The sequence below is a fragment of the Rhinolophus sinicus genome, linkage group LG05 (assembly GCF_036562045.2).
Source record: "Rhinolophus sinicus isolate RSC01 linkage group LG05, ASM3656204v1, whole genome shotgun sequence".
In the NCBI taxonomy this organism is placed as follows: Eukaryota; Metazoa; Chordata; class Mammalia; order Chiroptera; family Rhinolophidae; genus Rhinolophus; species Rhinolophus sinicus.
Genome location: NC_133755.1, coordinates 53,486,460 through 53,507,111, shown reverse-complemented (window position 1 = coordinate 53,507,111; position 20,652 = coordinate 53,486,460). Strand labels below are relative to the sequence as shown.

Here is a 20,652-nt window from a genome sequence, read left to right as displayed (position 1 = left end):
GGGTTGAGTGGAAGTGGGGCTAAGGAAATGAGATCCCCAAGCCACGTAGAGGTAGCGCTAGACCCAGGTGTACGTGGGAGTTGTACCTCGGAACTGGGCTGAAGGTGTCAAGTCGTGGTGATTGATTAGATGGATTAGGAGGCTTCCAGAATGATACAGCCTCAAACATAGTAGGCATTCAGTGAATATATATTGAATAAATGAATGCAAAGTCTTTGGCTTGGACAGCTGAAAAGATTGTGGAGCTATATACAGAGACATAAAACATTGGTTCTACCATCTATTCAGTTACCCAGGCTGGTGTGAGGCTGAGGATGAGAGTTCAGTTTTGGACATGTTGAAATCAAGGTGCTTATAGAACACTGAATAGAGATGTTCAATAGGCAGTTGGATGTATGTGTCAGGACCTGAAGAGAGCAATATAGACTGGAGATGTGTATTTAAGAAAGAAATATTAATTAAATTAGCATGAATGAGACTGCCTAGAGCAGTGACTTTTTCAACGTGGGGATCTCAACCCATTAGTAGATAGCAAAATCAATTTAGTGCTCTGCAACCAGCATGAAAAACGAAATAGAATAAAATGCAATGCAATAGAAAATATCAGGGCTTAGCTCCTAAATTAAAGATAACATCGCATACGTATGACTTTGTGAAAAGTTTACTTCATTAATATATTATGAATGTATGTTACTTACGTGTGATTAGGTTGCAATATAAAATGAACTTCTTACTGTGTGCTGATGTAAAAAAATATTGAAAAAAATTTTTGAAAAAGAATTAAAAGACAGAAAATCAGTACCTAAACCCTTTTCAGAGAAGGGACTGATGCCTAGGCTGGATTGTTGAGGAGCAACTACTGTAGGGAGAGGCATGTGTCAGCACCAGAGGAAGAAGCTTTGAGGAGGGTCCTATTGTGCTGAGGCTGGTGTGTAAGAAGGCTTCAGTCCTAGCACAGTGCCTGGCACATAGTATTTATTGAATATGAGTGACTGACTCAATGAATGAATGAAATGGAAGAGAAAGGTTAAAGCCAAGAACACAATGGAGGTGCCACTGGAATGTTTCATGGCTGTTCGGGGGTATAGCGCACCAGGAAGTGTCAGGTTTAGCATCATATTCTCAACAGAGATCCAAAACTCTACCTCAGGGCCAACGAAGGAGTGTGCCCCGGAGCCCGGGGACTTGAAGACCGAGGTCCTGTGGTGCAGCCTCAGGCGCCCGCCAGAAGGCGCCTGCGGTGAGCCGCCCCGCGCAGCTGCCCCCGGCCTGACCCCGGAGCTTCCTGCCGCGCAGGCGCGCCCGGAGAGCGGGAAGGCCAGGTAGGTAATGGGGTCTTTGTCCACAGGAAGGGAGGACACCGGCTCTCCTCCACGCCTCGGGGCACAAGGGCTGAGAGAGGCTTCAGCGGGGGAAACAGGAGAAGTCATAGCGCAGGGTGGTCTTGGGCCAGCTCTGGCCCGCTCCCTGGCAGATGTTAGCGGCCTAGGCCTGGGGCAGGACTGACGCCCAGAAGCCCAAATCCACCGCGGATGGGTCGTCCCTGGGCATGTGTTTCTGAGGACAGGGCGGGCAGACGCCCTGTCTCCTGGGCAGGCTCTCTCAGGCCTGCGGGCTGGGCCAATCATACGTCAGTCATGGCGGGCACCTTGCCTCAGGCCCACAACACTTTCGGGGGCTCACGAAAACGTTCTAACTTCTTGTAAAGTCAGAAGAAAACAATGAATTCTTAGGGTCAAAAAAAATGTTTTGATTTTTTTCTTACATCATAAAAGAAAGTGAAACTTTAGGGCCCACGAAAATGTATTAATTTTTATTCTATGTTTTAAATGAGGAAGGGGCCACGAAGGCAAAAGTGCTAAGAATCCACCAAATTTTTAATGCGGCCCTGCAGGAGGGAGAACCATTAAATCATTTATCACACATAAAGTGTCCAAAGATCTACAAAAGCATGGTCAAGGCGATTTTATGAGGGCATGTAAAGGGGCACTAAACTGTTAAGACCTAAAGTCTGGGACCTAAAACATGAGTAGGGTTAAGGAGGGGAATACTCAGAAAAGAATGACAATGTAAGCCACACTGAGACCCACCATTTGTGGACTTGAAAGGCGCCCCTGGTTGTGGTGGAGTGGGAAGTGATTGGGCAGGGGCTGGCATGGGAGAAGGATGGAGAGTTGAAAAGGAGACACATGCAGAATTTAGGGACCAGAGTAAGGATTTTGGATTTTGTTCCAAGTGTAATTGGAAGCCATTAAAGGGTTTTTAGTAAGGGAGTAACTTGATGGCTTTTGTTGGTTAAAGGTTCCATTCCAGGTTTAGCCAGTTTGCAGGGGGACACCAGTAAGTGGGTGTTCTTGGCAAAAGTGGAGAGGATAGGGTCAGAAATAGTCAGATGCTGCTTAGTACTATGCTGAGACTCATCAGACGCATTAATTGATCATGTTTGAGGACACCGGGAAGAGAGCTGCCTCATTTAAAGTAGTCTTGGAATTGCACAGTGTGAGATCTAAAAATGACTGTGCAAGCTGAAACAGTTCAAAGTGATCTTAATAATCAATGGGGAAAATTACATTTGTTCCAGGACCTCTCAAAATTGTCCTCAATTGTTAAAATCTCTCTTATTGTCAGTTATAAGTATACAGGGAAATGAAAAATAATAAAACCAGTATCTATTTATTTAGCAAACTGTAATTTATAACATTAGAAACATTAAGAATTAAAGTGTTTTATTTCTTTGTAAAAACATCAAAAGTAGTTTCAATAGTGTTTGTGCTTTTCTTCTTCCCAAGGTATATCTTATGATAGAGCAAGCATCTTTTCTATGCCTTAGCAAATTGTTATACTCCTAAGTGTGAATCAACTTCCAACATTTTGTCCTTTACACTTTCAATTTTGTAAAATATCTCCAGGAGTTCCTCTAATATGAAGGTTTTTGCCAGTGGCACTTTCAATTGGACATTTTCATACATTTTGTCATAAGTACTTTCCTCATTTATGTTGAAGGATCACTTTCACTAAGCCCTCTGCTTATCTAGAATCTATCAAATGGTGTCATTGTCAATATTCTGATTGCTCTTCTATAGCTCCGTTTATGTGTGATTCAACTTTCTCTTTTAGTATTACATCATTTATAATTTCTTTGCTACATTTTCGTCTTTGTTTGACAGTTCCCTTTCAATTATCCATTTTTGTAAAATGTCACATGGATTTATCAGTAGGAAACAAGGCAGTAAAACACCTATACACTTTGCTGTTTGTGCTTAAACTGATTAGGAGATCTACAGTGACTGCTCACTGACAAACTTTGAAAGAAATGGCATAATTGATCACTGATCATTACTTATGTAGTGACTTGTGGCCAGAAGAGCTAGCTGAGATTTGCACTTTATGTAATTACAGTTAATATTCTATGGTAACTGAAATTTGAACTGTGTTGATGGGTGCTGGTGTTATTTAACTAAATTATATTTGATTTGAGATTTGTATATATTGGAATCATGAAAAGTTAGAACTGCCTATTCTCTAAAATGGCAAGAGTTTCAGACGTGAAGGAAGATGAGCAAGAGGAATATGAGCTCATTCCATATGAAGTAAGGCCTTTGTCTGGGTGTCTGTTTGTCTGTGTGAACCTGTCTGTGTGTCAGCCTCAAATTCAGCATTAAATTGGTCCTATGCACTTAATTTTACAAGTATAGTTAAAAAATATTTATATGTGCTTTCTTGGTAAATACTTTAGTGATTGGCTTGGATTTCTGGTTCAATATTACTTTCAACAGATTAGCATATTCATTCATTTATTTGTTCATCCGTACCCAGTATAATTGGAGTGCAATAAAAAATTGTTCAATGAACAAATGCTGACTTCCACTATCCAAAAAGGAAAATTTGAAAGAGATTGACTTCACAGATTCATTTTGAGAAACACATTTATCTATGCACTTTTAGATCATTTTTAAAGATCCTAAATTCCAAAATGTTTCTAAAAAATATCATAAATATCTTTCTCTTGGACCCAGAGGAAATTAAATAAGCTTTTATTTCCCCTTCATTTTTGTTTAGCTAAAAAACAATTATATAGAATTGTTTTAGTTCCCAGAGGTGGGATAAGTTTTTTTAATCTAAAAAATATTTTATGTTTGTCCTAATGTTCTTTTTGAAATATTTTTATTGTTAAATATAACATATAGAGACTATTTCATAAAACATGAACATATAGTTTAATAATTATAAAGTGAGCAACCACAATGAAAGTCAAGAAATAGAACATTGCCAATACCCCAGAACCTCCTCTTTTGTCCCTTCTAATAGTAATGTACTCCTTCCTTTCTAGAGAAAACAGCTCCCCTAATTTTTGTGATAGCCATTTCCTTGCTTTTTAAAAATAGTTTTACCATTATGTACCTATCTGTAAACAATATATTATTAGTTATGTTTGCTTATTTCAAAATATCTATGTGAATGGAATCTTACTATATATATTCTTTGTGTCTTGCTTCTGTTATTCAATATTGTGTCTTAGAGTCATCCATGTTGTTGCATGTAACTCTAGTTCACTCATTTTCATTTCTGTATGTGTGAATATACTGTGTTATTTGCGGTTTGGGATAATTGTGAACAAGATGTTATGAATAGTCTTTTTGCTGCTATGATCTGACTTTGTTCATGTATCCTTGTGCATGTCATTATTCACAGATTATATGATTGTGAACAAAAAAATCCAAAAGGATCTAACAGATAAATTATTATAATTAATAAGAGGGCATGCAATTGCAGCAAGGTTGTTAAATACAAAATCAATATACAGAAATCAATTTTATTTCCATACATTAGCAACAAACTGAAAACGAAATTTTAAAATACGTCATGTAAATTAACATTAAAAATAGCAAATTTCTAAGAATAAAATTTAATAAAAAATGAGAACTTTTGGAGAAAATTATAAAACTGTAGATTCTTTTAGATTTTCTATATATACAATCATATCATCTGCAAACAATGACTTTAATTTCTTCCATTATTCTTTTTATATGTTGCTATTTTCAATTTGCTTATATTTTATTTAGGATTTTTACATCTGAGTTCATGGATGAGATTATCCTATAAATTTTTTTCTTATAATACTCTTATCTGATTTTGATATCAAAGGTTATGCTAACCTAGTAAAATTAACTGAGCAGTGTTCCCTCTCTTATTCTCTGAAAGAAATTAGATTGAAGTTCTTGGTCTTTGAGAGTTTGATGGAACTTGTCAGTGGAATCATCTGACCCTGTAGTTTATTTTGTGGGAAGATATTTGACTACCAATTAAATTTCTTCAATGGTTATAGAGTATTTAGGTTTTAAATCTTCTTTGTAGTTAATATTGGTTAGGTATATTTTTCTAGTAATTTATCCAATAAGGCTGAAGACCAAGTCATGAAGGTTCTCAAACGAATCCTGAAGGGGGAAATGTGGTTATATTTTCATTTTTAAGAATGAAAATTGTTTTTTGTGTACCAAAAAACAATGAGCTAAGCACTGATAAAATTGACAAAACATTCTCCACCCTTGGAAAGCTTACAATATAGTGGGAGAGGAAGTCATAGGAACAAATTACAATACAGTACAATAAATGCTAATAAAGAAAAAAAGTTTATGAGGGCAGATAACTTACTTTGAGACTGAAGTTTCACTTTTGTATATCTTTTTTATTAGTTCCACTCAACATCTTTAAGCATTCTCAGACTTACATTACAGGCGAACATCTAAATCCCTTGGGAGCTATTAAGCAGGGATAGCCTTCCACAACATTTATCATTTAAGGTGTATAAATCAGTGGTTTTTGCTATATTCACAAGTGTGTGCATCCATTACACTCTATAATTCCAGAATGTTTTCATCCCCTTAAAAGAAACGCTTCATCCATTAGCAATCATTCTCCATTTCCCTCTGCCCTCAGCTTCTCGCAACCATTAATTTACTTTCTGTCTCTGTGGATTTGCCTGTTCTGTACATTGTACATAAATGAAATCACACACTAAAAAAACAAATAAATAAAAATGCGATAGCCAGCCTAGAGAAGCTTGAGTTAGTACCCAGTCTGACTCCTTTCTGGACTTAATCCCCTAGACCTGTGTTCATTGTTTCCACAGAGCATATAATTCAGTTTTATGAAAGCCAATGATTTATCTTTTCTTCTCTATAGGTGTAGAGAATATCCACGTGGTGGCTGCAGTTCCACCTTTGGTCTGGCTGCCATGTATCATGGACGAACTACTGGTAAAGGAGCCTCCACTCCCACACAGATATATGAGCAACCTCCGAGGATTCTCATTGTGCATATTGCTCTACCGTCCTGGGCTGACATCTGCTCCAACCTCTGTGAGGCTTTGCAGAACTTTTTCTCTCTAGCCTGCAACTTGATGGGCCCTAGTCGCATGTCCCTCTTCAGCTTATACCTGGTACAAAATCAGCACGAGTGCATCCTCCCCTTTGTGGTGAGTATATCTTTATTATTTTCACTTTATCCTGAAAGGAAACATGAGGTTTCTGAAGCAAGGATCACAGTTATTATTACTTATGGCATTAACTGTGCTCATTCTTATACCCAATACCACAGGCAACACAATGAGAGCCAGATGTCATCCTGCACATAAGGAAGGGGGTGGGGGGCATTGTACTGCAAAAGAGGAATCCCAGAATTATTAATATGGAAGTTTAAATAGGCTACATCTTGCCCCTCTTCAGAGGCCTCTGGTTATTCAATCACCCTTTAACTTCCAAGACTTGTCTTTTTACTCAGGTTCCAGTTTTCTTTGCTCAGAAAGCCCTAACTGTGCAGAAACATGAAAATGTGTTCTCTACTGTTTCACATGGGACTCAAGTGAAACTCCCCCTAGGGTTTCCGAAGGCAAAGGCTGGGCCAGGGGTAATGCTTTTACAAAGCTCCCTTACACATAGACAACTGTGTCTCCTCATCATCAATCAAATTCAAATCTTCAGTTGGTCCCCTATACAAAGTTCAGAATCATAGGGATGGGAAAGACTTCAAGAGTTCTAGTGCATCCTCTTCCTGAGGCAGCCTCGCTGCTGGGATCATCAGAGAAGGTCTGCTGGAGAGCCAGGACTTTTGTCCCTACCTGGTAGGAACAAGATCTCCTCCCCCTAGTGTCCATGGGAGCCATGTGGGAGCCTGTACTACCACTCTCCTACCCAACATTAACAGTGCCTCTGCCGCTGAGGTGATGCTGGAAGAGGCAGAGTGGAGGCCATGTGAGGAGTGGCAGTGAGGCACCTTTTTACTTCCAAGGCAGGGTGGTGTCAGTGAAGGCCTAGTGAAAAGCCAGGACTTTTATGCCCACCTGACAGTAATGAAGCTTCCCCATCCCCAGAGTGTCAGTGGGGGCCATGTGGAGAGACTGAATTTGCACCCCTACCCAAAAATAACAAGGTACTCTCCCTTCTGGGTTGTAATCAGAGTTACACCCCAGGCAATAATTGCCTGGAAACCCTTGGCAATAATTACCTGGAAACCTCACTTCCCCCACTGGTACAGTGTCAGAGGAGGCCTGCTAAAGCAAAAGATTTAAATAAGATCCAAATCCTTATAATACCCAAAATGTCCAGAATATAATAAAAAGAAAATCACTCATCAAGAACCAGGAAAATCTCAACTTGAATGAGAAGATAACAGACCTCAATACTTAAATGACACAGATGTTGGAATTATCTGAAAAAGATTTTGAAGCAGCTATCATAAAAATTGACAAGTTTTCAGTGATTATGTCTTTGAATACTTGTTTTAGCCCATAGAAATTGAAGCATCATAAAAATGCTTCAGCAAGCAGCTATGATCATTATGAACATGCTTAGAATAAATGGAAAAAATAAAATCTCACCAAAGAAAAAGAAGTACAGAGAAGAACCAAATAGAAATTTTAGAACTGCAAAATACAATAACTGAAATTTGAAAAACAAAAACCTTCGATGGTCTCAACAGCAGAATAGAGAGGTCAGAAAAGAATCAGTGAACATGAAGATAAAATAGAAATTACCCTTCTGAGCAACAGAGAGAAAATAGATTTAAAAAATGAACAAAGCCACAGGGACCTGTGAGACTGTAACAGAAAATCTAACATTTGTGGTGTCAGAGTCCAAGAGGAATGGGAAAGGATGGTAGGGTAAAAAAATATATTCAAAGAAATAATCACTGAAAAATTGCCAAATTTGGCAAGAGTTATAAACCTACATATTCAAGATGCTGTCTAGCCTCAAACAGGATAAATGCAAAGAAATCTGTTCTAACGCAGAACAGATTCAAACTTCTAAAAACTAAAGACAAACTCTTGAAAGAACACTGACACCTTACCTAAAAGGGGGAAAAAAATCAAGTAACAATTTTTTTCATCAGAAACTATGGAGGCCAGAGGAAGTGTCACATTTTTCAAATGCTGAAAGAAAAGAACTGTTGGGCCGGCCCGGTGGCTCAGGAAGTTGGAGCTCCATGCTCCTAACTCCGAAGGCTGCCGGTTCAATTCCCACATGGGCCAGTGGGCTCTCAACCACAAGGTTGCCAGTTCAATTCCTTGAGTCCCGCAAGGGATGGTGGGCTCCACCCCCTGCAACTAAGATTGAACACGGCACCTTGAGCTGGCCTGCCGCTGAGCTCCCAGATGGCTCAGTTGGTTGGAGCCCGTCCTCTCAACCACAAGGTTGCTGCTTCAACTCGCGCAAGGGATGGTGGGCTGCGCCCCCTGCAACTGGCAACGGCAACTGGACCAGGAGCTGAGCTGTGCACAACTAAGACTGAAAGGACAACTTGAAGCTGAACGGCACCCTCCACAACTAAAATTGAGAGGACAACAACTTGACTTTGGAAAAAAAAAAAAAAAAGCCTGGAAGTACACACTGTTCCCCAATAAAGTCCTGTTCCCCTTCCCCAATAAAATCTTTAAAAAGAGAAAAGAACTGTTAACCTATAACTCTGTGTCCAGTGGAAATACCTTTAAGGAATGAATCAGAAATAAAGATATTTTCAGATGAAGGAAAACTAAGAGCAAAAATTGTAATATTTTCTGATCTGGTTGTTAATGGATATAGAGGAAATACTTAAGATAATTACATTATAAACAGGGGAAGGTAAAGAGACTTAAAGACACAGTTGACACCAGTAGACTGTGATAAGTATGTATGTATAATAACACTTAGAGCAATCACTTTAAAAATCTATACAAAGAGCTAGACTCAGAAATACTATAGATAAATTAAAATAGAATTCTAAATATATATATATTTAAGTCCACAGGGAGATGGGTAAAAGAAAACAGAGAAATGAAAAACTGAGGAAACAAACATAAAACAGCAAATAAATTGGCAGGCTAACATACCAATAATTACCTTAAATATAATTGGTCTGAATATACCAATTAAAAGAAAGAGATTGGCAGAGGAGGAGGGAGGAGTGGGGTGATACTTCCTCTGGCCTCCATGGTTTCTGATGAAAAAAATCTATTGTTACTTGATTTTTTTTCCCCTTTTAGGTAAGGTGTCAGTGTTCTGCTTTCAAGAGTTTGTCTTTAGTTTTTAGAAGTTTGAATCTGTTCTGCCTTAGACTCAATTGTATCCTATCTACAAGAAACTAACTTCAAATACAATAGAAGTAAGTTGAAAGTAAAAGGATGGAAAAAGATATACCGTGATAACATTAATCAAAACAAAGCAGAATTGGCTGTATTTATATATCAAATAAAGTAGACATCAGAGCAAAGGATATCAGGTACAAAGAGGGATATTAGATAATGATAAAAGAAAGAGTCGATCCAACAAGAAGACATAGCAATCCTAAATGCATACCCACCAAACAACAGCTCTGTGAAATATGTGAAGCAAAACTGATAAAACTGAAAGACAAAGACAAATCCAAAATTACAGCTAGAGACTTCAATGCCTTGATCTTGACAATTGATAGAACAGCTAGAGAAAATCAACAAAGATGTAGAAAAACATTAGCCAACAGGATCTAATTGACATTTATAGAATACTCCATTCAACAACAGAAGACATATCTTTTTCAAGCACCCACAGAATATTTATCAAAATAGACTATATCCTGAGCCATAAAAGAAATTTCAACAAATTTGAAAGAATTGCAGTCATACACAGTATGTTCTCTGACCACAATGGAATCAAACTAGAAAATAATAACAGAAGCATAACAGGAAAATCTCCAAACACTTGGACACTAAACAATGCATTTCTAAATAAATCATGGGTCAAAGAAGAAATGTCAAGGGAAATTTTTAAAATATATTGAATTGAGTAAAAATTAAAATACAACATGTCAAAAGTTGTGGGATCCAGCTAACATAGTACTGACAGAGATATTTATAGCACTAAATGTTTACATTAGAATAGGGAAAGTTTCAAATCAGTAATATAAGCTCCCACCTCAAGAAACTAGAAAGGGATGAGTAAAATAAATCCAAAGGAAGCAGAAGGGAGGAAATAATAAAGACAAAAATCAATGAAATTAGGGACAGAAAATTGAAACATAAAGCTAATTCTTCAAAATGATTAACAAAATTAACATACCTCCAGCAAGATAGACAAAGAAAAATAGAGAATATATAACTTACCAATATTAGGAATGAAACAAAGAGTATCATTACAGACCCAGTAAGCTTCCAAAGGATAATAAGAGAACAGTATGAACAAATTTATATACACAAATCTGAACACGTAGATGAAATAGATCAATTCCTTGAAAAGCACAAACTACCACAACCTAATATGAAGTAAATAATTGCAATAGCCCTGTAACTATGAAAAAAAAATGACATCATAATTTTAAAACTCCTGAACAAGAAATCTCTAGGCCCAGATTCAAGGTAGAATTACTGGAGAATTCTACCAAGTATTTAAAGAAGAATTAATACCAATTCTACACAATCTTTTCCAGAAAATGGAAGGGAACTTTTACCTACTCATTTTATGAGACCAGTTATCACTCTAATGCCAAAAAAAAAGAGAATACACAAAAGAGAAAACTAAAGACCAATATCCCTCATGAATACAGATGCAAAAAAGTCTTAATATAATATTAATAAATTTAATTTAGCAATATACAAAAAGAATTATGCACCATAGCTAAGTGAGGTTTACTTCAGGAATGAAAGTTTGGTTCAAAATTTGATAATCATTAAAGTGATTCACTATACTAAAAGGCTAAAGAAGAAAATCATATGATCGTATCATTGAAACAGAATAAGCATTTAATAAGGTTCAACACCCATTAATGATAAAATCTATAACTAACATTATTTTTTTAATTAAAGTTTATTGAGGTGACAATTGTTAGTAAAGTTACATAGATTTCAGGTGTACAATTCTGTAATACATTATCTATATCTCACATTGTGTTCACCACCCAGAGTCAGTTCTCTTTCCATCACCATATATTAGACCCCGTTTACCTTCTTCTGGAGCCCCACTCCCCCTTACCCTCTGGTAACCCCTAAACTATTGTCTGTGTCTATGAGTTTGTTCCTACATTTGTCTTGTTCTTTTGTTGTTTTCAATTTTATATACCACATATCAGTGAAATCATATAGTTCTCTACTTTTTACTGTCTGACTTATTTCGCTTAGCATTATAATCTCAATATCCATCCATGTTGTCACAAATGGTACTATTTCATCTTTTCTTACCGCCGAATAGTATTCCATTGTGTATATATACCACAACTACTTTATCCATTCATCTATCGAAGGGCATTTTGGTTTTTTCCATGTCTTGGCCACCATAAATAAAGCTCCACTGAACATTGGAGCACACGTGTCTTTATGAATAAATGTTTTCAGATTTTTGGGGAGAGGGATTGTTGGGTCATATGGTAATTCTATTCTTAATTTTTTGAGGAACCTCCACACTGCCTTCCATAGTGACTGAACCAATCTGCATTCCCACCAAGAGTGTATGAGGGTTCCTTTTTCTCCACAGCCTCTCCAACATTTGTCTTGTTGACGATAGCCATTCTAACTGGGGTGAGGTGATATCTCATTGTGGTTTTTATTTGCACTTCTCTGATGATTAGCGATGTTGAGCATCTTTTCATATGTCTATTTGCCATTTGTACGTCCTCTTTGGAGAAATGTCTCTTCAGGTCCTCTGCCCATTTTTCAATATGGGTTGTTTGTTTTTTCGTTGTTGAGTTGCATGAGTTTCCTCGTGTATTTTGGATACTAACCCCTTATCGGAGGCACTGTTTGCAAAAATCTTCTCCCTTTCAGTTGGTTGCCTCTTTATTTTGTCAATGGTTTCTTTTGCTGTGCAGAAGCTTTTAAGTTTGATCTAGTCCCATTCATATATTTTAGCTTTGCTATCATTATATTTAATAGGCAAAAGACTGAATGTTTTACCCCTATGATTGGGAATGAGACAAAAATGTGTATACTCACCACTCTTATTCAGCATAGTACTAGAAGTCCTTTAATGGCTTAATGATTAAACAAACTAGTGTATCCATACCATGGAATACTCCTCAGCAATAAAAAGAAATGAACTATTGACAGGCACAATTTGGATGGATCGCAAGAGCATTATGCTGTGTGGGGGGGGAAAGCCAATCTCATAGGGTCACACACATTAATTCTATTTATATAACGCTCAAAATGACAAAATTATAGAGAACAGATTACTGGTTGCCAAGGGTTCGCACTGGTATGGGGTGGAGGTGACTATAAAAAGATTGCATGAGGGAGATCTTTGTGGTGATGGAATAATTCTGTGTCTTGATTGAGGTGATGGTTACATGAAACTACAGATGTGATAATATGATATAGAACTCTGCATACATTCAACCAAGGTAATTTCTTGGTTTTGAAATTGTGCTATAGTTACGTAAGATGTAACCACTGGAAGAAACTGGGTGAAGAGTACATAAGTCCTCTGTGTATAACTTTTGCAACTTTCTGTGAATCTATAATTATTTCTAAATAAATAGTTAAAAACAAAGATGACATGACATACTCACTAGAATGGCTACAATTAAACAGACAGGTAATATTGACAGGCAATACCAAGTGTTGGTGAGAAGGTGGAGAAACTATAACCCTCATTCATTGCTGACAGGAAGGTAAACTGATACAACCACTCTGGGAAATAGGTTGTCAATTTCTTAAAAAGTTAAATATGCACCTTCCTTGTAACCCAACAATCCCCTTCCCCAGAAATGAAAACAAGCATTCACACAAATACACATACTGGAATGTTCACGGCAGCCCCAAATGCGAAACAATAAGAATGTCTATTAACTGGTGAATGGATAAACAAAATGTATCGCTCTCACTGTATGTAATCCAGGGATTATATATCCTACAAGTATACTGAAGACAGAGTGAAAGTGAGAGTGATGTTTATGGCCGTGTGGCAGAAATGTTCCTCTGTGATGCCATTTTCCTTGCACATGTTTGTCCCGTGACCATATTTGGCGGTGATACCAACCTTCTGTCAGGTAATAAAGGTAGAGAAAAGTAGAGTGATCTGGAAGGACAAATGGAAGATATCCAGAATAAGAGGATTTTTGAGAAATGAGCTCATGTCCCAAACAAAGGTAAAAGGATTTTTTTTCCTTCCTCAAGTGACTGTATTACATGCACCTGGCCCTCCTCAGTACATCTTTGCCCTAGATGAATCCCTTGATCCCGTAATTACCCTATTCCGAGAGGCAGACCATTCTAGACTAAAAACCACTGACTGGTAACTCAGGAAAAATTACAAGCCAGATTTTTTTTCCAAAAGAACAGTAAGTTCAACTCTGGTTAAAAGCTCAAGAAAATCAATGCCATCACCTTATGTATAGAACAATCGAATCTTAGTTTAAGGAAAATGTTACCTTAAATCCATTGTTGCTGACCTATATAAGTAGCTGTCATTTTCTATCTGCAGTTAGCTCAAAATATAAATGGAGAGAGCAGGTAGGAATCTTGCCCGAAATGAACCTCAATATAACTCCTCATATTTAATTTCTGAGTATAATCAAATAATCTTGAACTTTTTATAAGGAATCAGGACAGAAGAATCATAATTAAAATATTAGAATTCCTTTTATATCCATTGTGCCCTTAATATAAATAAATCTGACCAAAGTGATTAATCTCCTCTCAAAGCAGTTTCAGAAAAATTCTCTTACTGTGAAGATCTTACCAATTCTTTTATCTTTTTATGAGAACAAAGAAGTTATTTAAATCATATTTGATCTACAATGGGATTTTAGGGCAAATAGTGCTCTAATTTGGCTATCTTGTGGTCCACACTGCTACTTTGATGGCTGTAGTCCAGCAAGCAGAAAAGGAAAAGGAGAGCAAAGGGAACTCCCACACCCTTTAAAAATACTTATCAAAAGTTGCTCCCATCACTTTGCTTACCATCATCCCATTGGCCAGAAGTTAATCACACTGAAACTCCTAGGGTATGAGAGACTAGGAAATGTAGTTATTATTCCAGAGAGTCATGGTGCCCGAATAAAATTTGACAGTTTTGGTGCCTTAGAGGCAGAGGATCAATATGGAGGGGCAACTAGAAATCCCTGCCACCACAGTATAAACTCACAAGAGAAAAGAAATGGGAGAAAAAAATCACAACAAAATTTTGGAAACTATGTAAAGGTTTCATTTTCTTTTTTATTATTATTTTTTTAAGTTACAGAGTATAGTGTAGACATTTATATAATTTATGCAGTGATTCCCCCCATTTGTCTAATATCCACCTAGCACTATAAATAGTTGTTGCAACATTATTTATTATATTCTCAATGCTGTAATTTACATCCTTGTGATTATTTTGTAACTACCAGTTTGTATTTCTTAATCCCTTCACCTTTATCACCCAGCTCCCCAACTCCCTCCTCTCTGGCAACCGTCAGTTTGTTCTTTGTATTTATGAGTCTGTTTCTGTTTTGTTTGTTCGTTTATTTTGTTCTTTAGATTCCACACATAAGTGAGATCATATGGTGTTTGTCTTTCTCAATCTGACTTATTTCACTCAGCATAATACTCCCTATGTCCATCCATGTTGTCTCAAATGGTAAGATTTCATTCTTTTTTATGGACGAATAATATTCCATTGAATATATGTACCATATCGTCTTTATCCAGTCATCTATTGATGGGCATTTGAGTTGCTTCCAAATCTTGGCTATTGTAAGTAGTGCTGCAGTGAACATAGGGGTGCATATATTAATATCTTTTCAAATTAGTGTTTTGGATTTCTTCGGATAAATACCCAGAAGTGGAATTGTTTGGTCATAAGATAGTTATATTTTTAATTTTTTGAGGAACTTCCAACTGTTTTTCATACTGGCTGCACCAATTTGCAATCCCACCAACAGTGCACGAGAGTTCCCTTTTCTCCACATCCTCACCAACACTTGTTATTTGTTAATTTATTGATGATAGCCATTCTGACAGGTGTGAGGTGATATCTCATTGTGGTTTTAATTTGCATTTCTCTGATGATTACTGATGTTGAGCATCTTTTCATGTGTCTGTTGGCCACGTGTATGTTCTCTTTGGAGAAATGTCTATTCAGGTCCTCTGCCCACTTTTTAATTGGATTGTTCGGAGGTTTTTTTGGTGTTTAGTTGTATGAGTTCTTTATAAATTCTGGATATTAACCCCTTATGAGATGTAGCATTGGTGAATATCTTCTCCCATTTAGTAGACTGTCTTTTTGTGTTGTTGGTAGTTTCTTTTGCTGTGCAAAACCTTTTTAGTTTGATGTAATCCCATTTGTTTATTTTTTTTCTTTTGTTTCCTTTGCCTAAGGAGATAGATTAGAAAAAAATATTACTAAAAGCAATGTCGGAGTGTTTACTGCCTATGTTTTCTTCCAGGAGTTTTATGATTTCAGGTCTTACATTTAAGTCTTTAATCCATTTTGAGTATCGTCTTGTATATGGTGTGAAAAGGTGGTCCAGTTTCACTTTTTGCATGTATCTGTCCAGTTTTCTCAACATCATTTATTGACTAGACTGTCTTTACCCCACTGTATACTCTTGCCTCCTTTGTCGTAGATTAAATAACCAAATAGGCATGGGTTTATTTTTGGGCTCTCTATTCAGTTCCATTGATCTATATGTCTGTTTTTATGCCAGTACTATGCTGTTTTGATTATTATAATCTTGTAGTATAGCTTGATACCAGGTAGCATGATAATGACCAATTTTATTTTTCTTTCTCAAGATTATTGTGGCTATCCAGGGTCTTTTGTGGTTCCATATAAATTTTAAGATTATTTGTTCTACTTCTGTGAAAAATGCCTTTGGTATTTTGACAGGAATTGGATTGAATCTATAGATGCTTTGGGTAGTATGGATATTTTAAGAATGTTAATTTTTCCTATCCTTGAGCATGGTATATGCTTCCATTTATTTATTTATTATTTATTATTCTTCAGTGTTTTTTTGTGTTTTTTTAAATTAAAGTTTATTGGGGTAACAATTGTTAGTAAAGTTATGTAGATTTCAGGTGTACAATTCTGTATTACCTCATCTGTAAATCCCATTGTGTGTTCAGCACCCAGAGTCAGTTCTCTTTCCATCACCATATATTTATTTTTCAGTTTTTTTTCTTCAGTATCTTATAGTTTTCAAGTCAGGTCTTTCACTTCCTTGATTAAATTTATTCCTAGGTTTTTTCTTTTTAGGCAATTGTAAATGGGATTATTGTTTTAATTTCTCTTTCTGACAGTTCATTATTGGTGTATAAAATGCAATCAGTTTCTGAGTATTAATTTTGTATCCTGATACTTTACTGAATTCACTTGTCAGTTCTAATAGTTTTTCTGGTGGAATCTTTGGGGTTCTCTCTATATAGTATCATTTCATCTGCAGGTAATGACAGTTTTAGTTCTTTCTTTCCAATCTGGATGCCTTTTATTTCTTTTTCTTGTCCAATTGCTGTGGCTAGAACTTCCAATACTATGTTGAATAAAAGTGGTGAAAGTGGGCATCCTTGTCTTGTTCCTGATCTTAAGGAAGATGCTTTTAGCTTTTCCCCATTGAGTATGATGTTAGCTGTGGGTTTGTCATATATGGCCTTGGTTATGTTGAGGTATGTTCCTTCTATTACCACTTTGCTGAGAGTTTTTATCATAAATTGATGCTGGATTTTGTCAAACGCTTTTTCTGCATCTATTGAATAATCATATGATTTCTATCTTTCATTTTCTTTATGTGGTGTATCACATTAATTGATTTGCAGATACTGAACCAAGCTTGTATCCCAGAAATAAATCCCACGTGATCATGGTGTATGATCTTTTTACTGTATTGCTAAATTCGGTTTGCTAATAATTTGTTGAGGATTTTTGCACCTGTGTTTATCAGGAATATTGGCGTATAATTTTCTTTTCTTGTAATGTCTTTGTGTGGTTTTGGAATTGGTAATGGTGGTCTCGTAAAATGAGCTTGGGAGCGCTCTCTCCTCTTGAATTTTTTGGAATAGTTTGAGAAGGATAGGTGTTAATTTTTCTTTGAATGTTTGGTAAAATTCACCTGTGAAGCCATCCAGTCCAGGATTTTTGTTTGTTGGAAGTTTTTTGATTACGGATTTAATTTCGTTAGTAGTAGTATGTTGGTTCAGATTTACTGTTTCTTCTTGATTTAGTCTTGGAAGATTTTATGTTTCTAGAAATTTATCTATTTTTTTCAGATTGTCCAATTTACTGGCATATAATTGTTCATAATATTTTCTTATAATCCTTTGTATTTCTGTCGTGTCAGTTGTCACTTCTCTTTCATCTCTGATTTTATTTATTTGAGTCCTCACTCTGTTTTCCTTAATGAGTGTGATTAAAGGCTTATTAATTATGTTTATCTTTTCAAAGAACCAACTCTTGGTTTCATTGGTTTTTTGGTTGTTGTTTTTTTAGACTCCATTTCATTTATTTCTGCTCTGATCTTTATTATTTCCTTCCTTCTACTCACTTTGGGCTTTGTTGTTCTTTTTCCAGTTCCCTTAGGTATAAAGTTAGATTGTTTATTTAAGATTTTTCTTCTTTATTGACATAGACCTGCATTTCCCTCTTAGGACTGCTTTTGCTGTGTCCCATAGATTTGGGGTCATTGTGTTTTCATTTTCATTTTTAATACCAACTGTGGTCCAGTTGGTATTAGGACCTGTACACATTGCAATGAAGAGACAAATCGGATTCCTCCTTTAATAGAGTTTATATTCTAGCGAGACAGACAATAACTGGTCAACATATTTGGAAAATGTCATTCAATTGTGGCTCCTATCCCTCTGTATTCTGAGGCTACCTATCTCACTTGTTAGTAAAGTTAATAGCAGGAATTATGTCTTTTTTAATGCACCTAGTACATCATAAGCACCTAATAATAAATATTTTTCTTAAGTGGATGAGTAAATGGATCTATGTCATTTATGTAGATACTAGTTTTTTCACTTATTTTATCAAATGTAGAACAGAGCCATTAAGTGAGTACAAACCCCTTCTGTTTAATCAGCAATGCCCCAAGTGCTTTGAGACATAAAAATAATAACCACAGCTAACACTAAATACATACTGTGTGCCGTGAATTAACTCATTTAATACTTACTCTTTAAGATAAATATTTCCATTGTTACCAATTTCTAGCTGAAGAAATTTAGACTTAAGGATCCATAGCCAATAAGAGGAAGAGCCAGGTTTAGAACTCAAGTCTATTTGGACCGAAAACCTGAGCTAAGACCTAGTACTTCTTTAACTAAAATGCCTACTACTTCTTAACAAGCATCCTCCACTCTTGTCAGGCACATTTCCTCATTCTCTCTGGCACATAACAGTCACTCTCAACCTCCATACCATTGCTAGTATTGAACTTTCTGCCTCTCTATTGCTCCCCACATGCATACACACATAAAATACTATATTCTTTAACAAATCTTACCCTTTCAATTCTCAGCCCAATGTCACCTGCTTTACAACAACACTTACCTTTTTTTTTTTCTAAACTTCTAAAGCATCTGCAGTCTATGACAGTCTCTTCAAACTGGGGTCCACATATGTATTACTAGGACTACAAGAAAACTACAAGAAAAACTACAAGAAAAAACTACAAGAAAACTTCCCAGCGTGCACAGGAATAGATAAGTTTAAAGAATTGATATAGAGATCCTCAATTTCCCTTAAAACTTCTCTAACTATTCCTATGATGAGGGTGTCAGGCTGCTTTTCCATTCCCACTATCCCTTTCACAATTACCTTGCTTTCATTTCACAAAGAAAATTCAAAATAAAAAGAAGTGAGAGGTACATATCTTTCACTTATCGTGAATCTTACTGTGATGAATTGCCATGTAATTTTAAAACTTCCAGAGGCACCAAACAAAGGAATAATTCAAAATGTTGTTATCAGGGGCCGGCCCGGTGGCTCAGGCGGTTGGAGCTCCATGCTCCTAACTCCGAAGGCTGCCGGGTCGATTCCCACATGGACCAGTGGGCTCTCAACCACAAGGTTGCCAGTTCGATTCCTCGACTCCCGCAAGGGATGGTGGGCTGCGCTCCCTGCAACTAAAATTGAACACGGCACCTCAGTTGGTTGAAGTGCGTCCTCTCAACCACAAGGTTGCCGGTTCAACTTCCGCAAGGGATGGTGGGCTGTGCCCCCTGCAACTAGCAACAGCAACTGGACCTGGAGCTGAGTTGCGCCCTCCACAACTAAGACTGAAAGGACAACAACTGGAAGCTGAACGGCACCCTCCACAACTAAGATTGAAAGGACAACAACTTGACTTGGAAAAAAAAAAAAAGTCCTGGAAGTACACACTGTTCCCCAATAAAGTCCTGTTCCCCTCCCCAATAAAATCTTTTTTAAAAAAAAAATGTTGTTATCAGTGTAAGAAAGTAAATGATTTATGACTTAAAAGTCTTTTACAACCAGGTGGTTTCCAATTTATGACTTAAAGGTCTTTTGTAACCAGGTGGTTTTCAATTTTCACAAAATTGAAGGAAGACCAATTGAGTATCAGCTGATAGATCATTAAAATAATTTTTATTGGTAGATATGTATATGACTTTTGGCATATAACTTAGAAGGAATTTGGCAATTTGACACTGCATCTTGTATTTATGAAGACAAGTTTTCTCAGCCTTGTAACAATAGAAAATAGGAATAGAATTAATACTGAAAGTTGTATGAATTCGAGCAGTAATTTATTTTTCACACATACCTGAACTAATTGAAAAAAGAACCCAGTGTGTCCATGCTATTAAGAGATGTGTTTCCAAAAGAAAAAAGCAGAAATAGACAGTTACAAAATAGTCATGGGGATGTAAAGTACTCATAGGGAACATAGTCAGTAATATTATATCCAAAAAAAAAGAGAGATGCATTTCTAGTTAAAGTTTATGCTTACTGCCAATAATTATTTATTAAAATCAGTAATATACATGTTGTTTTGATCAATTGTATATAAACAATAATTCTAATAACTCAGGTTACCCTTTAGAGCCTATGGTTATAGGAAATTTTAAAAATCTTATAATATGTAAATATTTTTGAGCAGAGAAGTATGATAGGATGATCAATAAAATATTGCCAACCAAAAAACTTTATTACATTTTGATAAAACTGTGTGGGAAAAGTGAAATGGAAATATGAGTTCAAGGAGAAAAAG

General features: G+C 36.4%; 1 protein-coding gene across 1 annotated transcript in view; it reads left to right on the top strand.

The window, feature by feature from the left end:
* The first annotated feature begins 6,187 nt into the window (after positions 1-6,187).
* M1AP (meiosis 1 associated protein) overlaps positions 6,188-20,652 on the top strand; it is a 61,985-nt gene continuing 47,520 nt past the window's right edge. Inside the window, exon 1 of the mRNA XM_019750281.2 lies at positions 6,188-6,475. Within this exon, the coding sequence (XP_019605840.1) occupies positions 6,236-6,475 (240 nt within the window). The 5' untranslated portion in view covers positions 6,188-6,235. The remainder of the gene's footprint in view (positions 6,476-20,652) is intronic.